This window comes from Orycteropus afer, unplaced genomic scaffold (genome assembly GCF_000298275.1).
Source record: "Orycteropus afer afer isolate SDZICR_OR568_19922 unplaced genomic scaffold, OryAfe1.0 scaffold00070, whole genome shotgun sequence".
Lineage (NCBI taxonomy): Eukaryota > Metazoa > Chordata > Mammalia > Tubulidentata > Orycteropodidae > Orycteropus > Orycteropus afer.
Window position 1 is genome coordinate 4269358 of NW_006921657.1, and position 21576 is coordinate 4290933.

General features: G+C 37.4%; 1 protein-coding gene across 1 annotated transcript in view; it reads left to right on the forward strand.

The window, feature by feature from the left end:
- The window catches only part of MICU1 (mitochondrial calcium uptake 1), a 277929-nt gene that overhangs the window by 141373 nt on the left and 114980 nt on the right, over positions 1 to 21576 (forward strand). The window contains exons 8-9 of the mRNA XM_042780922.1: positions 8649 to 8731; positions 12790 to 12987. Coding sequence (XP_042636856.1) covers positions 8649 to 8731; positions 12790 to 12987 — 281 coding nt within the window. The remainder of the gene's footprint in view (positions 1 to 8648; positions 8732 to 12789; positions 12988 to 21576) is intronic.

Here is a 21576-nt window from a genome sequence, read left to right on the forward strand (position 1 = left end):
GAGCAGCATCACAATAAATGGAGAGAAGATTGAGGTTGTCAAAGAATTCACATTGCTTGGTTCTACAATTGATGCCAATTGAAGCAGTAGTCAGGACATTGGACGACGTGTAGCAATGGGAAGGTCAACCGCGAAGCAACTGTTTCAAGTGCTGAGGAGCAAGGATGTCTCTTTGAGGACTAAGGTTCGCCTGACAGAAGCCATGATATTTCCAATCACCTCGTATGCATGTGAGAGCTGGATAGTGAATAAGGAAGACCGAAGAAGAGTTGATGCTTTTGAGTTGTAGTACTGGCGAAGAATGCTGAAAGTACCATGGACTGCTAAAAGAACTAACAGATCTGTCCTGGAGGAAGTGCACCTGAAATGCTTCTTGGAAGCAAGAATGGCCAGACTTTGTCTCACCTATTTTTGTCATGTTGTAAGAAGGGACCATTCCCTGGAAAATGATGTCATGCTTGGTAGGGTGGAGGATCGACGAAAAAGGGGGAGGCCTTCAACGAGATGGATTGACACGGTGACTTTGATGATGGACTCAAGTATAGCAGGGATCATGGGAGTTGGCGTGGGATCAGGCAGTGTTTCGTTCTGCTGTGCATGGGGTCGCTATGAGTGGGAAACAACTTGACGACATCTAACAACAACAACAACAACAACAACAGGGGCATTTTTTTGAAATCTGTTAAGTTTTTCTTCTTCATCTCCTAAGCATAATGTTATATGTAAAGCAAGACAGGAGGCCCTCATATAAGAATGATGCTACTGCTAGTTCATTGGTCTTCAAAAAAAAAAAATCCTGTTGTTTCTAGAAAAGATAATTCATGTCCAGAATTAACTACATTAATGTGGTAGTTAAGGTTATGTGTCACCTTGTCTGTGCCTGGTTTTGAGTGGCTGTAAGCTGGGTGCAGTTATTCCCCATGATGAGATTGGTAATCAACTCCATGACAGAATCTACTGTGAGTAGCTAAGTAGCTGTCTTAGGGACATAGTCTGCTTCCATTATATAAGAAGAAACTTTGAGGAAGGTCTATAGCTTTTGGTACACCTGGATCCTGCATTTGGCCCAGTCTTCATTTCAGTGGCCTGCCATGTTGTCTGACAATCTTGGGACTGTTAATGGACTTGAATTAGTGGCCTGCTATCTTGCCTGATAATTTTGGGACTGTTCCATGTTCCTTGCTGACCTTGGATTTGTCAGCCTCAGCAGCCAGCAGCTGTCTGAGTTGAGAGAAGCTTCTAGCTTCAGTGTGCCAGGAATAAGGGGCAGAGCTAAAGCCCAAGGTTGAGGGGCTTTCACCCAACCCCTAGAGTGGGCACTTTGATCTCGGACTTCTAGCCTCCTAAACTGTAAGAGAATGAATCTCTATTTATTAAAGCCACCCTTTTGTGGTATTTCTGTTAGAGCGGCACTAGAGAACCAAAACAATTAGGGATACTGCATTTTCGGGAGGCATTAACAATCTAAAGTCAGAGAAAACAGTATGTGATCTAGCCTGTTCCCTGTATCCTAAGTGTTACAATTTGAATTGTATCCCCAAGTTTATGTTGAAGTTCTAAACTCTGGTTCCTATCAGTGTGACCTTATTTTATACAGGGTTTTTGAAGATGTGATCAGTGAATATAATGTAAGATCATACCAAAATAACCCAATCTGTGTGTAGAAGAGATACAGAGACAGACAAAATGAAAACAACAAAGTTGTTTGGTCTGCAACTGCAGATCAAAGAATGCCTATTGTTGTTGTTGTTGTTGTTGTTTTTGTTATGTGCCATGGAGTCCAACCTGACTCATAGCAACACTCCCTTGGCTTTCCAAGGCAGTATCACTACGGAAATAGATTGCCCAGCCTTCCTTCCAAGGAGTGGCTGGTGGGTTTGAACCACCAGCCTTCTGGTTAGCAGTCAAGTGCCTTAAGTACTACTCTACCAGAGCTCCTAAGGAATGCCTAGAGCTTCCAAAATCCAGAGACGAGAAAATATCTTCCTCTAGAGTCTTTGGAGAGAGCACCCTGAATTTGAACTTCTGACCTCTATAACTGTGAGATAGTAAGTTTCTGTTCTTATAAGTCAAAAAATAAATTTATGAAACAAATAATAAACTACCCCAGGGAAGGACTACTGAGATGTTGAAGTTCTGGAAGCAGGTCTAAAAAACTTTAACAGGGACATGGTAATAGTTCTGTTTGTTTGTTTTAATAAAATTTTACTGTGTTTTTGATGAATGTTTATACAGCAAATTAAGTTCCCTTTTAACAATCTCTATACAAATTGCTAAGTGATATTGGTTACATTTTTCATATTGTGTCAACATTCTCATTTCCACTTTGGTTGTTCCATTTCCATTAAGTTAGTTTCCCTGTCCCCTCCACCTTTTTAATATATAGAGTAATAGTTTGATTTATTCAGAGGTCCATCATACAGATAAGAAAGCATATCTATTTTTTTTATTTCTCTAGAAAATAAAAGTAGGGCAGTTTGTGGAAGCTAAACAGAAGTAGATTTTGGCTCTGCATGAGATAAAACTCAGTTGGCCAAAAATATTGTAGGCCTCAGGAATAGTGACCTCTCTCCTCTAACTCGAAATTATCAAATAGAGGTTTCATGTCATCCTTTCAAATTCAGTAGTTCAGTTTATCATTGAATAGAGGATCATATTCTAAAGTCTTTTGTAACTCAGAGTTCTCTGATACTATATATTAATTACTTCATTTGTTCTATATCATTTTAAAACAAATGGTACAAATAGGGATTTGTGGTAGGAAACCCAAATCAATTCACTCAAGTATTCATTTTGTTGTTGTTGTTCATTCTGTCAGTACTACCTAAAAAAGGAATTGAAGGCAGCAAATGACTCATTGTGTTATTCTGGAGAGCCAGAATTAGAGCCCTAGGCTTGTGCATTTTCTATTAAACAACAATAAGTAACACAGTCATGAAAATCTCAAGACCTCTAGTCTTATTGGTTGACACTGATTATTTAACTTGATGCATATAGAAAAAGATACTCTCTTTCTTATCACTAAAGCAAAGTAGAAAAATCTGTGCTTCAGAGAATAGTCTAGAGTGGTTATTGCTGTGACTATTATGGTAACATATTATTTAAAAACAAAAAAAGGATTCTTAACCAGAACATACTTAGTGTAACTTCATTATCTAATAACAAAGATCACTGTGGAACTCTAGTAAAAAATGTGTAGTAACGTAACTTGGTATAGAATTTTATTGTTGTTTTCATCAGTTCCAGCAAATGTTAAGATCATTTTGGTAATAGGTCATGTTACTTGCAGCAGGAGGAGAAAGTCTCATTGTTCATCATAACTGCCAAATTATGGAGTCATTACATAACTGCCAAACCACTGAGAATCATGGCCTTGCCAAGTTGACACATGTTTTAGGCAGACACAATTCAAATCCATGACAGACAACTTAAAGCTTTCTAGAACAACTAGATTCAAAATTTACTCTGAAGCCTATATTTAAGTGAGACAGGGATGTTCATAACATATTTGCCTGGCAAAATATTCTTGAGTCACATGTTTCACTTAAAGCAAGCAGGTTTTTGTTATTTGCTTGCTTGTTTGTTTTATGTGCTTTGAGGTGATCAGCAGATGAAGATTGAACAGCCTCAGGGCACTGCTCTGCAGAGGACTTTCCCTGGTCAGCTGGCCGGGCCTAATTGAGACTGTTCAGCTCTACTGCACTGACTTGCTATATCAGTGACCAAAGCACAGGAGTTCAGCCTCTAGGCTAAGGAGCTCTACATAACAAGCCCTGGTGGCACAATGAGTAAGCACTCGACTGCTAACCAAAGGTTGTGTTTCAAACCAACCAGGTGGGTCTATGGGAAAAAGACTTGTCACTTTGCTCCAGTAAAGAATTACAGCCTTGAAAGGTCTATTGAGCAGTTCTGCTCGGTCACATGGGGTCACTATGAGTGGAAATCAACTCAGTGGCACCTGACAACAACAGCTCCACGTGAATGTTCTGCTTGAGAGCAACTAAACAAACAAACAGGAAAAAAAAAAAAAATGGCCATTGAGTTGACTCCAATACCTGGCAACTGCTTGTGATACAGAGTAGAACTGCCCTTCATAGGCTTTTCAATGGCTGAGCTCTTTTGGAAGTAAGTTGCCAGGCCTTTCTTCTGAGGCATCTCTGGGTAGATTCAAACTGCCAACCTTTCAGTTCAGATTCAAGCAATTAAACATATCACTCAGGGACTCCTTGAAAGCAAGTAGGTCAGGATAAAAAGAAGATATAGAAATTTTATGCTTCATTTGGTGAAATGAATTTAATCTTAGTTACAGACTGCAATATTAACTATGATTTGCTAGACTAACTCACTGAATCACTTATGTTCCAGGCATGTGACTTCATGGAGCTCATAGGATGCCAAGAATAAAAGATAATGATAGAGTTGAAATTTTAAGTACACAGGTTCATTCTGTGTAATCAGTAGAGATGGAGGCTAGGAAAGGTGCTTTAATTCATTTACGGGAACATTTGCTTGGCTGTCTGTTTCCTATTTCTGTTCATTTGAACTGTATTCTCCTACTGCTGTGATGCCAACCTCTCTTTCACTAGTTCCCTTCTCTTCCTTGCACTTTCAGTTTGGCATCCTACTGCATCCTACCTTTTCCTCATCCTTCTCCTCCATCCTCACTTCTCCTTTGGAAACTTAATTTCAGGACCTTGGCAGCCAACCACATACATGCTAATGACTCCAAGCTTTAACCTCTCTATTCTAAGCTTTAGACCCATATTTCCAACTACCTCCTGAACATCTCCATCTGATTATTCTGTGGAGTCCTCCAGTGCAGCATTGCCCAACTAAATTCATTTTACTTCTTAAACCTTTTTCATCTATTTTGGTTGATGACATGCAAGCTACCCAGTAGCCTAAGCCAGTCGTGCTGTCATCTCTTTAGACTATAATCATTCAGTTACATAAGTTCCCCTTCGAGATATTTCAAAATTGGGTCCTCTTCTCAGTAACCACTGCCATCACTGAGTTCAAATTTTCCACATTTACAAGAGTTTCCATGATATTCTCTGAAGCTGGCTCTTCTTTTCAACTTATACCTTCACACTGTAGCAGAGAAGTCCTTTATAAATGATTATTGGACTGTGTCACCTCCCTACTTAAAGCTTTCAGTGGTTTTGTATTATCTGAAGTTGCTACAATCTCAAGTGTTTACAGGGATTAGGCAAATCATGTATGACAATGAAGTGGGCCAAATTACGTTCATCAAAAAGTACTCCAAAACTGAACTCACTCCTGTGGCTTCCAGCCAAACATAGAGGGTGAACTTTTACATCAGGTAGATACAGAAAGGCAGTGTTTGCACAGGGAGACAGCTTGGGAGGGGGTGGGGCAGGGATGCATAGGAAAGAAAGATACAGAGAAGAGGTAACTACAGGGAGGAAGTGGAAAGAGAGCTGTTACATTATGGGAAATTGCAGTCAATGTCATCAAACAAAATGTGTATGAACTACTTATGGAAAATTAATTTACTCTGTAAACTTTCACCCAAATCACAATAAAAAATATAATAAAAAAACAGTACTCCAAAGTAAACACAGGAGCTTTAGTGGCATAGTGCTATAACCAGAAGGCTGGCGGTTCAAACCCACCAGCCAGTCCTTGGAAGGAAGAATGGGCAATCTACTTCCCAATAGAGGAATAGTAGTAAATAGAGGAGGTAGTGATACCTCCTGGGAAACCCAAGGAGGGGTTTCTATGAGTTGAATCGACTCAACAGCAGTGAGTATTTATTTTATTTTATTTTTTATTTTTTGGACAGTAAAAATAAGAAGGTAAAGGGACTAGGAAACTAGAGGACTGGAAATGATAAAACTAGGATGGAATGAGAATGATGACACGTTGTAGAAAATGTAACCAATATCACTGAATAAGTTGTGTAGAAATTGTTAAGTGAGAACCTAATCTGCTAGGTAAACTTTCACCTTAAAAGCAATAAAATATTATTTTTTAAAAAAGTATATTCAGATGAATTATATACTAAATTTTTATAAATTGAAGCCTTCCCATGTGGGGGAAAAGAAAAGAATGAAATGGGCCAAGCGTATAACAATAGGAAACAGAAGAGTGCATTCCTATTTAAAGAGATTCATATTCAGAATTTTTAAAAAACATGTGAGAACTATGTCTGAGATATGATGTAGCCTATAGTGCAACCTAAAGTACCGAGCATAAATTATAGAGTGAGATAACTCTCAACGTTTGTGGGGACTGACATAACCAGTGTATATGTTTTGTTTCTAGGTCAAAACATATCAGGATAAAGAGTATGTTTTTATTATCCTAATTACCTCTGTATTTATATGGAGGCCATAATGGAAAGTTTGTGGACTTTGAAATCAGTGTTGATCTAGGTTTGCCTACCACTTCTGTCACATATTACCTGTGTCATTTTGAACTAGTTCTTTAACTGCTTTGAGCCGCAATTTCTTCCTCTGTTTAAATAGTAAAGAAACAAAAGTTTTCATTGCGAGTACAAGTCATATAATAAACAGCTTTAAATTAGCTCAATGCTTGGCACATAGTAATTCTTCTGTAAAAGATAGCATTAACATAGGTAGGAAAAATCTATAGCAATTATTATGTAGAAATTGAATTTCCCCATCTGGATCACTTCCCAGAAATTGTAGTGGCCTGAAGAAAAACAAACCTGTTGGAGGCCAATATCAGGTGAAGCAAGTGTTGGAAGCCAATAGGCACGTGATTCATTCAGGCACCAGAAAGCCAGGAGCTTAGCAGCCTAGTTGACTGAAAATGAAATTTAAGCAGAAGATGCTGTTAACAAATTCATGAGCAAGATGGGAATATGGACTCTGTACAATTATGCATAACATACAAACCCTATTTTACTTTTTTGTCTATATAATCTATTTATTTAAAAAAAAAAACTCACTGCCATCAAGTCGATTCCAACTCATAGCCACCCCCTTTGGGTTTCCGAAGCAGTAAATCTTTACGGAAATAGATTGCCCAATCTTCCTTCTATGGAGTGGTTGGTGGCTTTGAAGTACCAGCCTTCTGGTTAGCAGTCAAATGCATATAAAATCTACATACTTTTTTAGTAAGAATGGCATGAACTGCTTTAATGGGTACAGAGTTTCTCTTTGAGGTGATGAAAAAGTTTTGGTAACAAATGGTGGTGATAGTTGCTTTAACATTGTAAATATAATTAAAGCCACTGAGTTGTCCACTTAATAGTGGTTGAAATGGCAGATTTTTCTGCTATATATTTTGTCACATACAAGAAAAAGAATAACAACAACTGAAATTCTAATTCAAAGGTATTAGGATATGTTGGATATTTTATTTTGATTTGTTTTCTAGAGCAGTATAAATTTGAAGCACCAAAAGAAGGAAGTAAATGTCATAGTTTTCTGTATCAAAAACATTCAGTATGATAAGAAACAAAAAAAACAAACCTTCTACTATCAAGTAGATTCTGACTCATAACGGCCCTCATTGGGTTTCCGAGATGGTAAATCTTTACAGAATTAGATTGCCCTGTCTTCCTTCCACAGAGTGGCTAGTGGGTTTGAACTGCCAACTTTCTGGTTAGCCTGAGGCACTCCACCACCAGAGCCCCTTATGATAAGAAAGAAGTCCTGTTAAATTTATATTTTATCCAGTACAAACTATATTACTTATAGTTTGATTCATCTAGGAGCACTAAAGAAGTCTTTATTCATTTAAGGAAAAGAATATATCCCCTGTTGTCAAGATTTACATTTTTCATTTTGTTTTTTAAACTTTAGGTTAACTTTAGCATTTAAGTATACTTTACTCGGTCATTTTTGTACCCAATTGACATGGCTGAAAAGAGTTAAGACTGTTTTGGAAGTGGTTAGTAAGTAGTAGTTGTTGTTACTGGATTCCACTGAGCAGAACTCCCTCATAGATTTCCTAGGTTGTAAAATTTACAGAAGCAGATTGCCAGATATTTCTCCCACACAGTCACTGGGTGGATTTGAACTGCCAACCTTACAACTAGCACCCAAGTGCTTAACCATTATACCACCAGGTCTTCTCAGTAAGTAAATAACAGTATACTTTTCTGCCTTTCCACACAGAACTGCAGTGATAATGAGTAAACTGGTATGAGATAATCTGTTGACAGAATGAAGTCCTCAGAACTCCTGATTGTACTAACAATGGAGAGAGTAGATAGAATAAAGTAGAAAGCTAGCTTGTTTTAAGGCTAAGACACAGACTTAGATTTTCAACTTGCTTTTCAACAATGTGTCTCACCCAAGACTTGCTTGCCCAGGTAAATACTATGTTTAAGCAGCAGAGCAACAACGTTAATACTAAACACCTAAGGAAATGGTGTCTAAGAAAGCAAAGTTAAAGTATTTCATACAGAAACCCAAAGATAAACAAGTGCTGTCTTTACTGTCCACAGTAAAATTCTCTTTTGGTTGTAAAGAGTATTGCTAAAAGATGGATCTAGATAAATATAGTAGTGTTTATGATTTTGATATTACATTTTATTGTTTAACCATCTCTTTTCTTAAGGAATTTTTTTGATTGATGCCTTCTAAATAATTTTCTTTTTCCTTCCTCTCTTTCTCCCTTCCTTCTTTCCTATCTCCTTTTTTGACTTGCAGCTCCTCAGAGAAATTTTGAAATTGCCTTCAAGATGTTTGACTTGAATGGAGATGGAGAAGTAGACATGGAGGAGTTTGAACAGGCAAGTTGTACTGGAGAATTCGTTTTAATACATTTAGTGCCCTACTTATGACAGAGTTGTGTTCTGATGACTCAGTCTTAAGACAGTACTGCTGTTATTAATGCCTCTTTAGTTTTCATTATTATTGCTTTTCATGATCATATCTTTATAAATCTGATCTTTATTTGCCTTTGGGGTTTGAAACATTACATATAAACTTACAGACATATTTTAATACATTGTTGTTGTTGTTGTGTGCTGTCAAGTCGGACCTGACTCATAGCAACCCCTCCTTGGGGTTTCCGAGGCAGTATCACTATGGAAGTAGAATGCCCAACCTTCCTTCTGAGGAGTGGCTGGTGGATTTGAACCGCCAGGCTTCTGGTTAGCAGTCAGGTGCCTTAGGCACTACGCTACCAGAGCTCCCCATTTTAATACATACATACATTTAAAAAAATACACAAATCATAACAATTTATGCTAATGTTGAAGAAGAGTTGAACATTGTTGGCATTTTGTCAGTAATAGTAGTAGCTCCTCTTGTGGAAGGTTCTGGATCATCTGGATTATCACTGGGAGGATGACATTTCTAGTCAGAAAATTAGTGAGAGTTGTCCATATGGTCCTTTTCTTTTTTCCATCATATATTTTGTGGTGACATTTCACTGCTCCCATATCAGGGGTTGGGTCCATGTTTTCAATAACTGAAACCCCTGATTTAGTTTAGAAAAAACTTTAGCTCATTTTTTCATTGTAGAATTTTTTGATAACTTCTCTCCTTCCTCTTCTTCATTATTTCTTTCTTCTTCAAAATCCATTAAGTCCTGATCTATCAGTTCCCCTTCTTCATAGTCTATGAACTGTTGAACATTGGCAATATCAAGTCCTCAATTCAGCGTTATTGCCAAATGGACGATTTTTCTACTAATCTCTTCTATCATATTATCCCGATCAAATGCTTAGAGCATGTTCACATAACTCAGCAATTTTTTCCATATCCACTGCTGCATTTTCCCATAACTTCCTCCCAGGAAGATACAATATTCCAACCTGCTATACTTCAGTGTTTTTAAAAGTAAATCATAAAATTGAACATTCACAAGGGAGCATCTAAGAATGGTAACATCAGCAAATTACATGTTGCAACATTGTACATAGTACATATTACCAGCAATAAAAAAAACAAAACAAAACACTGCCCTCAAGTAGATTCTGACTCATTGACCCCTGTAGGGTATCCAAGGCTGTAAATCTTTATGGAAACAGACTGCCTTATCTTTCTCCTGTGGAGCAGCTAGTGGGTAGAACTGCCTACCCAATGCCCAATGGTTAGCAGCCCAATGCCTTAATCACAGCGCCACTAGAGTTCCTACCAACAGTAAGATGTATCACAAAAAAATAAAAGAGAGAGAGAATGGGTTGTAATTGTGGTTCAGCATAACTCACATACGTTATAAGTCAGGATCTACCTGCACATTAATATTTAACACATTTTCATGTGCCTCAGAGGTACTTTGACCTTGATCAGCATACTCAACCTTACTTTTGGTGGGTGTGGATTTTTTCCTGCCAGTCTTAAATATAAGGAATTATTTGAGCAAATGATCAAAGTCTAGGTTGTTATGCTTCCCCAACATAAATTAGACTATGTGCCTCGAGCTGGGAGACTATATGCCTATTCACTCATAAGCGCAGTCAGTCAACATTTATCAAACAGTTCCTACGTGCCAGACAGTTCCAGCGTCCAAGGATGAGTATGTTCTTAAAGTATTTCTATGAGAGAAGGAAAAGTGCTGTCATACTTTTGACTGTGGTAGATCACAACCATATATGAATACTGTTCCTCTGAATCCTAGATGATTATTATTTCTATAGAACTTCTGCCATTGAAGCCCATGGTACCTCCCTAGATATAATTATTATGGTCATCAGAAGTGGCTTCAAAACAGAAAAAAAAAAATGCAGAGGAGAAAGCATTTTTATATTCTCAAAACAAGAATGAGGCAAATATTGCAGAAAGTGGGGCAAGTATCAGGTGTAGTATATCTTTAAAATAATAAACTGCAGAGAGACATACCTTAAAACACCTCAAGACATTTAACCATGTTTGCACCCTGACTCCATCTAATACCTTCATTTGGCCATAACCTGCATTTTACTGATCCCACCAGGCAGCCTCATAATTATAAAGAGAACTAACTTAGTTTGCTATTTTTCTTAAATTTGCTTAGCCTTCCATCTCTCTCAGTCTGTTTCAATGATGCACTACAGATTTGCACTGAGGCAGTCTTGTTTGTGTCCTGAAATGAAAAGAAATATGTCACCTCATGCTTCTCTGAATTTAAGAAGCTACAGCTTACTCTCACTGAGACCCTTTCTTTTGCACATGAATCCTTCCAGCACTTCTTTTGCCTTACTCTGATTCTGCCTGAATAGTCATTCAGCTCTTCAGTTAGATCTACATGATAACGCCCAGTCTAACATTATTTTTCGAGAATGTGCCCATTACTTCTAAGTTGCCTGCTTTATTGGTACAGCATTGTTCATAACATCCCCCTTATTATTATTCCTTTAGTGTTTTCAGAATCTGTAATGGTATCCCTTCTTCCATTTCTGCATTCATAATTTGTGTTCTTTTTTTCTTTGTCTGTTGATGAGTTTAATGGGGATTGTATTAATTTCGTTGATATTTTCAAAGACCCAACTTTTACTTTGTTAGTTTTTTCTAGGGAATGTCTGTTTCCTAATGCAGTTGTAAAATGTAAGAAGGCACAGCCTCTGTGGAAAGCTGTTTGGCATTTCCTCAAAAAGTTAAATACAGAATTTCCATATGACTCAGCAGTTCCACTCCTAGGTATATAAAGCAGCGATTACTCTTACAATAAAAATGCTATCTTAAAAGGAAAAAAATAAGTCCATTTTTTAATGGTTGCAGACGATAGATTAAATAAATGACATTTACTTTAGGTAAATCAGTTGTTACTAATCTTAACTTTTTACGTATTAGGTTTTTCTTGTTGGCACTTTAAAAAGCATCATCCAAAGGATATATGTATTATTCTTTATTATGTATCCTTATATATCCCAATTTTAATTTTCTGGATATCTGTTTAGTTTTTGTTGTTGTTTAGCTTATAAAAAGGTAGTAATGACTGCATGAACTTTTTATTATTAATTTTTAAATCTGTAGCAAACAAACTTGCCTAAAAATCTCATTTATGTAGTTAGGCCACTTGGTCCTAGTCTCAAAAATTTCCTTCCTCAAAAAACTCATTTAAAGCATATTCAGAGATTGTGCTGATTCCCCATGTTTTCTTGGAGAATTGTTTCATATCAACTTTGTATTTCATGTATCATTCTAATAAATGTGTTGCATCTCTTAGATGTCAAGTGTTTGCTTATAGCTATGTTGCCTCTCTCTTAGATGTCAAGTGTTTGCTTATAGCTATGTTGCAGGGTCAGAAGTAAGTAGTGTGAAATTTTTAAGTCTCTTGAGATACGGAAGGGAGCTCTGGTGGCATAGTGCCTAAGGCATTTGACTGCTAACCAGAAGGATGATGGTTCAAACCCACCAGCCACTCCTCAGAAGGAAGGTTGGGCGTAGTGATACCGCCTCAGAAACCCAAGGAGGGGTCGCCATGAGTTGGATCCGACTCCAAGGCAGTGGGTTGGTTGGGTTTTTTGAGATATGGAAGGAATTACTGCGAGGTTAATAATTATTCTCCTCATTATGTGAAAGAGAGTTTGAGCCTCAAAAACAATTTTTTTCTTTTTCTGAATTGAGCATCCCAATTTTAAAGGTACCAGACTGCCTATGTTAGAATTCTGGTTGTTACTTGCAAGCCACATGACCCTGAGTAATATTTAATTCTCTGTGCTTCAGTCTTCTCATCTATAACATGAAAATGCTGATAGGACTTACCTCACAGGATAGGTTGGAGAATTAAAAGAGATAATTGTAACATAGTGTACCCAAATAGTAAATACAATCATTATTCTTACTTTTCTAACTTTTTTTTTTTTTTTTTTGGCATGTTTTAATTTTTTTCCCCCTGGGTGGGGGCTTGCTTCATTATTAGGTTCAGAGCATCATTCGTTCCCAAACCAGCATGGGTATGCGTCACAGAGATCGTTCTACTACTGGTAACACCCTCAAGTCTGGGTTGTGTTCGGCCCTCACAACCTACTTTTTTGGAGCTGATCTCAAGGGGAAGCTGACAATCAAAAACTTCCTTGAATTCCAGCGTAAACTTCAGCATGATGTTTTGAAGCTAGAGGTTGGTATTCTTTGACTTCAGGGGGTGGGAGCACTGTCCATCACTTGTGCAGCGAAAGCCACTGGGTTGGGTGGGCCTATACTCTGGGCATTCTTTCAATCTCCTCCAACTATGGAAACTGACTGATTTGAACCTTATGAGTGGTCTATAAGCTGACAGTAGGGAGGAAGCAGCATGTTCCATGCAGCAAGGTAGTTCTGGGACTGATAGTCAAAGGAATCTAAATTAAGTTCAGAGCAGCTCTCAATCTGACTCAAAACTGTCCCTAATTTTATGTTTTCTGTGTGGAAGGCCCCAGCAGGTAGAAATGAGGGCGATATTAAATGTCTCTTACTGTGAAATTTTGCAAAGGTGATAAACCACTGCAAACACTAAATGTCAGAGTGAAAATATATATGCTCAGAATTGCAAAGGTGTCTTACTGTTTCTAGAGATTTGCAAGTTCCTTTTCCACTCAGAGTTTAGACCCTCAATCTATTCAGGCCCTTGGCATAGTTCTATCAGAGCATTACAGTGTTCTCTATGGGTAATTATTGAATCGCATGTGTTTTGAGTTAATTGCCACTGATTCCATTCATTTCAAAACATTCCTCAAATATTTCTATATTCACTTATATCTGGAGACAAAATAGGAAATCTCTAATTTCTTAAGAGTTTTTTGTCCGTTTGTTTGTCTTACACTGATGTTTCTCAACCTCTTTTCCTAAAAAAAAAAAAAGACTACTATTATTTGAATTTCAGAATATTAAATACTATGACTAAAAACACATTAAAATATTGGCGAAAGACTACTTTGTTTTCAACCTACATTTATTACTCCTCTATCTGCTTTCCCCAAGATTCTGATATATATACTCCCACCTCCTCCACCCACCTAATCCAACTGAGACAGTTTGAAAAATTACAACTGAATTTCCATTAGTGATAGCAATGCTGTTTCATATTCATACTGTAGGAAAGGAACAGAAGTAAGGATAATAAACAGCCAGCTCAAACTTTGAAATGTGCTTTGGTACTTGCTTTTGAAAATGATGTAATTGATAGGGCATTTACTTCAAAAAGCAAAGTAATGGATCATCATAATTAAGCCAAGCTCCTTGAGGAGGTGCCTCTATTCCTTATAATAAGCGGCAAGTCCTTTATATATAGTAAAAGTTCAATTAACATTTATTACATTGAAAAGCTTTACAGCTCCCCTGCTTTATCTCCAGCCAGCACTATTGGATAGGCCACTCTCTTAGTCTAGTGCAGAGCACAAGGCTGAGTGTCAGGAAAGGTGTTTACAAGAATGAGGCTTAGGAGTTTGGATTTCAAAGATTTTTCTCTACTACATGATATGATAATATTTGCCATCTTCTTAGCAAATAAATCACTTAGAAAGATTTTCAACAGAAATAATTGATGTAAAAAAGATTATCGTATGAGCTCTTGTTTAACAGGAAAATTAGCCATAATATTTCAGTTTCTAAATACTCTAGTTAGTTGAAGTTTTGGTCTTGTCTAGTTGTCCATGAAGGGCTTTTATCTTCAGAATAGCAGCAATACTCTGATTCTTATCACTTACCTTGCCTCAGTAAACCATTATAGGTAACAGAGTTCAAAATACTCACCAAATGGAGGAAAATAATGCGCCCAACAACATTTAAAGATTAGACCTCTGGAAACTTATTTGGAAATGTTAATGCTACTATCTTCACTCTATGGAAAATCCTTGAGTGAATTTTATTTTGTTCAGTGATTTATATTGAAGAGAGAGGGGTTTTGTGCGTGTGTACGTAAAATATTCTAGAGCTTTGGTGGCGTAGTGGTTAAGGCATTTGACTGCTAGCCAGAAGGTTGATGGTTTGAAACCAGCAGCTGCTCCACAGAAGAAAGATGAGGCAGTCTGCTTCCATAAAGATTTACAGCATTGGAAACTCACTGGGGGTTGTTGTGAGTCAGAAGTGACTTGATGGCACCATCTGAGTTTGGGTTTTGGTTTGAGAGGTGCTGCAGCCAAAAAATATAGGAAAAAAAAAAAACATAGTATTTACCTTTGTGAAGCTTGCATTCTTATAGAAATATTCTAGAATACTCCAAAAGAAGAAAATAAGCCTCGTCCAACAGTTTTTCTGTGAGAATTGGTGTGTATAGGATTCAAGTCCTATGCCTTGGTCCCTACCATGGACACCATGGAATGGTCCTGTTTGAAAATGATAACATGATCTGAGAATGTAAATGATCAGAACTGTTTGATTATATAATTACAATTTAAACAAATCTATAAAATGTAATTAGAGAATAAAGCAGAAACAAGGATAGTACTTTTAAGAAACTTTGAGCAATGCAGGGTCATCCAGAGCACTAAGCAGGTGCCAGCCTGACCACAATCCAGCCTAACACTCATTCCTTGAAAAGCAAGAGGGAGTCTAAGGAGACAGAGCGTGAGACATCTGTCTTTCGTCCTAAGATGCTGTAGAGCTGAAAGCCTGTTAGAATATTGGGTAGATTGCCAATGAAAGAGGAAAGTAAAAGCAGATTAGGGATTTTGTGTGTTGTGTACCTACCTGCACATACCCAAGTACAGAAAAAAAATAGATGAAAAAGGTAGTCGTATCTATGATACTTATTCTAGAAAGTTCTCCTCTGTTTGACATTAATTTAGAATTATCTGTAGGCCTTGGGTCAAGATACAATAAAACTGTTCCTGTGAACTGGTGAAAAACTGAAATTTATAGAGACAGGCAGGTCATCATATGAGGAAGTCATTGCATGCAGTTTAGTGTTTTTTCTTTCCATAGGATGGCACAGGATTAATGAGTAAGGGCCTCCTTATTAATTACCCCTTATTTAAAGTTGCATCAATCAGCACTGTGTCTTCCCAATAAGATTTGTAATTCTTTCAGGAGGGCTTTGGAGCTAGTGTGACCTTGGTTAACATTCTTATTCAGTCATGTTCATCTCTGACATCAGATGAGTTATTTATCCTCAGAGCCTGGCTCCTCATTTGTAAAATAGGGCAGTGGCTAGTAGAATCTGCAAAATACCACATAACGTGGATGAACTTGGAGGACATTATGCTGAGTGAAATGAGTCAATCACAGAATGGCAAATATAGTATTAGTCCGTTATTGTAAAAGTCAAGGAAAGGTTTATCTATGGAAGGAAATTTTCTTTGTTGTTTACGAGCAGTGGGAGGGGAGGAGAGGGAACACTGTTAGATAGGTAGAGATAAGTATTGATTTGGGTGAAGAGAAGGGCAGCGTACCACATGTGAGTGATCAACATGGTGGCATTGAGGAAGAGGAAGACATAGAGAGGTACATAGACATGGGACATAGACATAGACAAAGACATAGACATGAGAGGTACAGACAACAAAGATGAACCCTTTTGCACATATAGTACTGCGTTGTCAGTGAAGGCAAACATGGGTATACGGGTGGATAGATGGGTAGACAGGCTGAACTAGTAGGTATGTCTATGAAGTGGGGAATATACCCAAGGTATAGGGTTGGCAGACAGTGGTTCTATAAATGTATTTGTGTGATCTATAGTAATTCCCAGGTGTATAGGACAGCTGACAGGGACAAGGTTGTAGTCACTTCTTGGTCACAGCCAGCTACCCAGAGGGACTAAGTAGTTGAACCGGTGGGCTCAGGACCATAGTTGCAGGGGACATCAAACTCAATTGGCATAACATACTACACAAAACACTGTTCCACCTCCTACTTTGTTGAGTAGCAACTGAGATCTTTAAAGCTTGCAAGCAGCCATCTAGATGCAACCATGGATCTCTCCTCATCTAGAGCAAAGAAGAATGAAGAGAACCAAAGATTAATGGAAACAATTAGTCCTAGCAACTGGTACACCATGCAGTCCACAGCCTATATGACTATGAGACTAGAAGAACTAGATGGTGCCTGTCAACCACTCGGAGAGGGATCTATGTAGGAGATCCTGGATGGAGAGGGAGAACAATGTGGAACAAAACTCAAAATCATTTGGGGGGAGAAAAAAAGGGTACCAGGTTTTCTGGTTCGATAGAGCCTGGTGGAACCCCTGACACTATGGCCCCTAGCTGCCCTTCAGGTCTGGAATTGAACCCACACCTGTGGCTTTCAGCCAAACAAAAGAGAGGCATACGAGTTGAACATTTACCTGAGGTAGATACACTTCTTGGAGAGATCAATCATGGAAGAAAGAAGGGCTGTTTATGCACAGGGAGACAGCTCAGGGGGCAGGAGTGCATGGAGGGATGGACACAAGGAAGAGGTAACTATCGGGAGGAAGTGGGAGGGGAGCTGTTGCATTGGGGTAAGTTGTAGTCAATGTCATGAGACAAAGTGTATGTGAACTGCTGTATAGAAAGTGAATTTTCTCTGTAAATTTTCACCCAAATCACAATAAAAAAAAACATAAAATAAAATAGGGCAATAGCTAAGCGAGATGATGTTACACGCCTGACATCAGCTGGCATATGCTAAACCTTTAGCAAGTGTTCCTTCACTTTGTCTTGTATGCCCTCTGACACCTAGTATGGTGTTAAGTGCATAGTTGGCAATTAAAGAGATCATCTCAGATGAGTGATTGAAAGCCTTTACTTCCATTTTGAAAAGTGTTCTGATAAAACATCTGGAAAGTAGCAGCAATTTTTATTTTTATGAAATACTTTTAATTTCACTTTTCAAAGTTTGGGTAATTTCTCTCCTTACTGAGTATGAAATATCATTTCATCATCATAGCTAAGAGGAAAATGGAAATGATTAATAGTGTCTTAATAACTTTCCATCATTCCTTTTCTTGCTAAAGGAGCTCTCTTACTGGTTTCAGTTTTAATACTTATGTACATACTTTAAGATTTCATATATCAAGGAGATTTCTTTTTCCATGAAGTTATTTCTAGCTTTCTTACCACAGTAGCTTGGAGAGTGAAGAGAATGCTATTTAGCTGTCAAACTTCATTTGCAGAGGGAACAGGGAAGAGGGAGAAGCCCATGAGCATTTATAGAGGGCCTCCTCTGAGCAGGGCACTTTACATACATTACATGCTTTCTTTATTTTCTCAGTGTTTGATAGATGTAGGAATTGAAACTCAGAGACAAGTCACTTGCTAAAAGCTAGACACCTATCAAATGGTAGAGGCAGGATTCCAATTCCAGTCTGCTCCATACTGACTTTCAGGCTGAGATACCCTGCTCTTTCTCTGATTAATTTACTAACTTTTAATCTCAGATGAGGTTCCTGTGTCTCTGCTTGGCTTATTTGGGGCTGGGTGCAAAAGAAAAACAAAATTTTCTAAATTTTAGGAACAGAAAAGTTTAAAATTTCTTGAGTATCTACAGTTTTTCTTCCCCAGCACCACCTTCTCCTTATCCCTTTGCCACTCTAGTTGTTTTCCATACCAAACTCACTGCCAACAAGTTGGTTCTGACTCATAGAACCACCACCCCCCATTGGATTTCCAAGGTGGTGAATCTTTACGGAAGTAGATTGCCTGGTCTTCCTTCTGTGGAGTGGCTAGTGGGTTTGAACCGCCAGCCTTCTGATTAGCAGTCAAATGCCCTAGTCACTATGCCACCAGAGCTCCTTGTCTTAGGACTGTGAAAAGATACACACTCTTCTTTTGTGTTTGTACAGTGCTACCTAAAGTAGCAATTTAATTTCTCCTCATGACAATCATTAGTTTATTAGATTGGAAGGGGAAACATTTTAATGCTCTTAAATTTGCACTAGTAAAATAATTTTATTATTGTAACCAAATATAAAAGTTGTATTTTTCTGTAGTGGGGATTGTAATTATTGTTATAATTTGTTTTATTCTACCCTTCTTTCTCTATTTGGGAACTCAAAAAATACGAGTTTGAAGGAATGACTTAAGACTGCACAGTTAGTTTTAAAAAATCTCTTGAAATTATTAAAAATTCCATCTAAGGCTACTAAGCATTATTGAGTTGAGCTCCTTGGAGATGGGTGCCAAGTCTAATTCCAGTTAATATATTCATTGATTTCCTGACTGCACCAAGTGGGATGTCATTCAAAAATGAAAGATGATAGAGGATTCTTGGAGGGATTGTATTTAATTTTAATTTGGGGAAGAGGGGAAAGAGAAACTGTCATAATGCAAAGAAAAGTAAAAGCTAGTTTATACAAGAAGGAAGAGTCTAGCTCCAGAATGTACAATAAGGAAACTGAAAGGGTGTCATCTAAAAGAATTCCAACCTGTATCACAATCTTTTTACAAATTTTGGAGTTCATGTACTTATTGCATAAACAATCAGATTATCACAGTTTAAGAAGGCGTAAGTATTAGTCATCTGAAGGCATAGTAGATATGATTCAAAGAAAAACAATGTTTGCTGTGTTCTAAGAAGAGATATTGAAGTTAACTAGATTTGTTCAGTCAGGAGAAAAGACAAAAAGCAGACATAAAAATCCATGCTTTTAAGGCTAAATATTAAATAGAAGAAAGGGAGGGCCCTCAACGAGACGGATTGACACAGTGGCTGCAACGATGGGCTCAGGTGTAGCAGGAGTTGTGAGGCTGGCACAGGACCAGGTGGTGTTTCGTTCTCTTGTACACAGGGTCACTGTGAGTAGGAGCTGACTCAGTGACAATTAACAACAACAGTTAAATAATTAATTTAATTTAAGGTAATTAAAGCTAAATATTCAATAACTTTTTTTAAAAAAAATATGTAACTAAAACTATTAAAAAGTACTAAGGAAATTCCAGGACCACTTACCCTGTTGCTAGTTAAGTGACATCTTTGTGTCCATCTCTTTAAAATGCTAAAGTAGAATTTTAAATCCTTCTTGCCCTGATGCAGAGGACCATATTAAAGGACAAACCTCAGCTCCTTTCCAGGCCAAAGATTAAGGGAAAGGATACCAGAAGGCAAGAGGGCTTTTAAGCAACAATTCCTAGAACTAGAACACTCTTGGCAAACAGACTTTTTTTTTTTTTTTTCACACAGATAGTCCTGTTTTTCTTTTTTCCCTGGAAAAAGGACTCCATTATGTAAACTCAGTATGAGTGTTAACTCCTGGTTTAGTTAAGACCAAGAATTGTGTGTTCAGTAAGGTTTCTAGTTTTGCCTCTATGAAGCATAATGTGGATAGTAAGAAATGATAGTTTCTTACTCCATCCTCTGAATTTTTCAGAAGTTGTTAAAAGGGTTTATGAAAGAGTGCTTGTCTCTTTTAGGTAATTATAACTTAAACTAGTTACGTGTATGTTTAAAAGTGTTTTTAAAAAAGGAAAAAAAAAAACATTAAAATAACAACAATAATAATCCCCACCAACTTTAGTATTTGGTTATAGTAACAAAATTCTTTTGCTAAGTACATTCTTTCTAAAGAATTTTAAGCATTTAGTCAACATGAGCTGCTTTATCCTTATAAAGCTCTGCTGAGGAAAGACCATAGCAAATATCATTTTCCTAAATGTGAAAAAAAAGGAACCTGTTACTTTATGTTAAACTTGGGTAGTTAAAATAGTATTGCAAGTTATAGGGAACTATGAAAATTAAAACTCAAGTGAATCACCATCGCCATCCCCATTGCCTTCTAAGCAATGTTATTATTCCAAGTATAACAATTTTTTTTGAGGTATTTATTTTGATTTCTTTACTTATATCCAAAATCCAAACACATCTGTTTATAAGAATTAACAGATTGGGTAAGAAATATGATCTGTCCGACCTAGTAGTTATTCTTTGCCTAAGGTACCAAAGGATGTTCTAGAAAATAATCATGTCTCAAAAAAATAGAAATGTGTACAGATAATAGATTTCCTCAATAATTCCTTATAAATCAGTCATCTATGACTTGAAATCAGTACTTTTTCTTTTTTTATAAACCTAATTATTCTTTTCTCTGTGTCACATCTTGGGGTTGTTGTTGTTGTCGTTATATGCTGTTGAGTCAGACCCAACTCATAGCGACCCCTCCTTGGGTTTCCGAGGCAGTATCACTACAGAAGTAGATTGCTCCATCTTCCTTCTGAGGAGTGGCTGGTGGATTTGAACTGCCAGCCTTCTGGTGAGCAGTCAAGTGCCTTAGGCACTGTGCTACCAGAGCTCCTTGAGTTAGGTCCCATATTTTATCCTGATGAGATCACATTTGCTAGCTCTCAGGGTAGTTAGTTTGAGAAGATGATACAGAGACTACTTTTAAGATCCCAAACTAAAACTCTAAAGTAATTTCTTGCAATTCTCTTACCCTCTCCAGCTCAAGTCTATAGGTTCTCTGCCTAAAGAATCAGACTGAAATTACTACATGTGGTAGAATGTCCATGTCACCATGGACACATTAGAGTACAAATGAAACCTTGATAATTAGTATGTAATAAGTATACTAAAAAAGTGTGTTTTGTTTCATATTTTTTGGAGAATAGGTATTTTTTTTTTGCCTTTACATTTGTAATTTATTTATTTATTTATTTATTTAATTGTGATTTGGGTGAAGATTTACAGAGCAAATTCACTTTCCATACAGCAGTTCACATATACTTTATCTCATGTCATTGACCACAGTTTACCACAATGCAACAGCTCCCCTCCCACTTTCTCCCCATAGTTACCTCTTCCCAGTGTCCATCCCTCCATA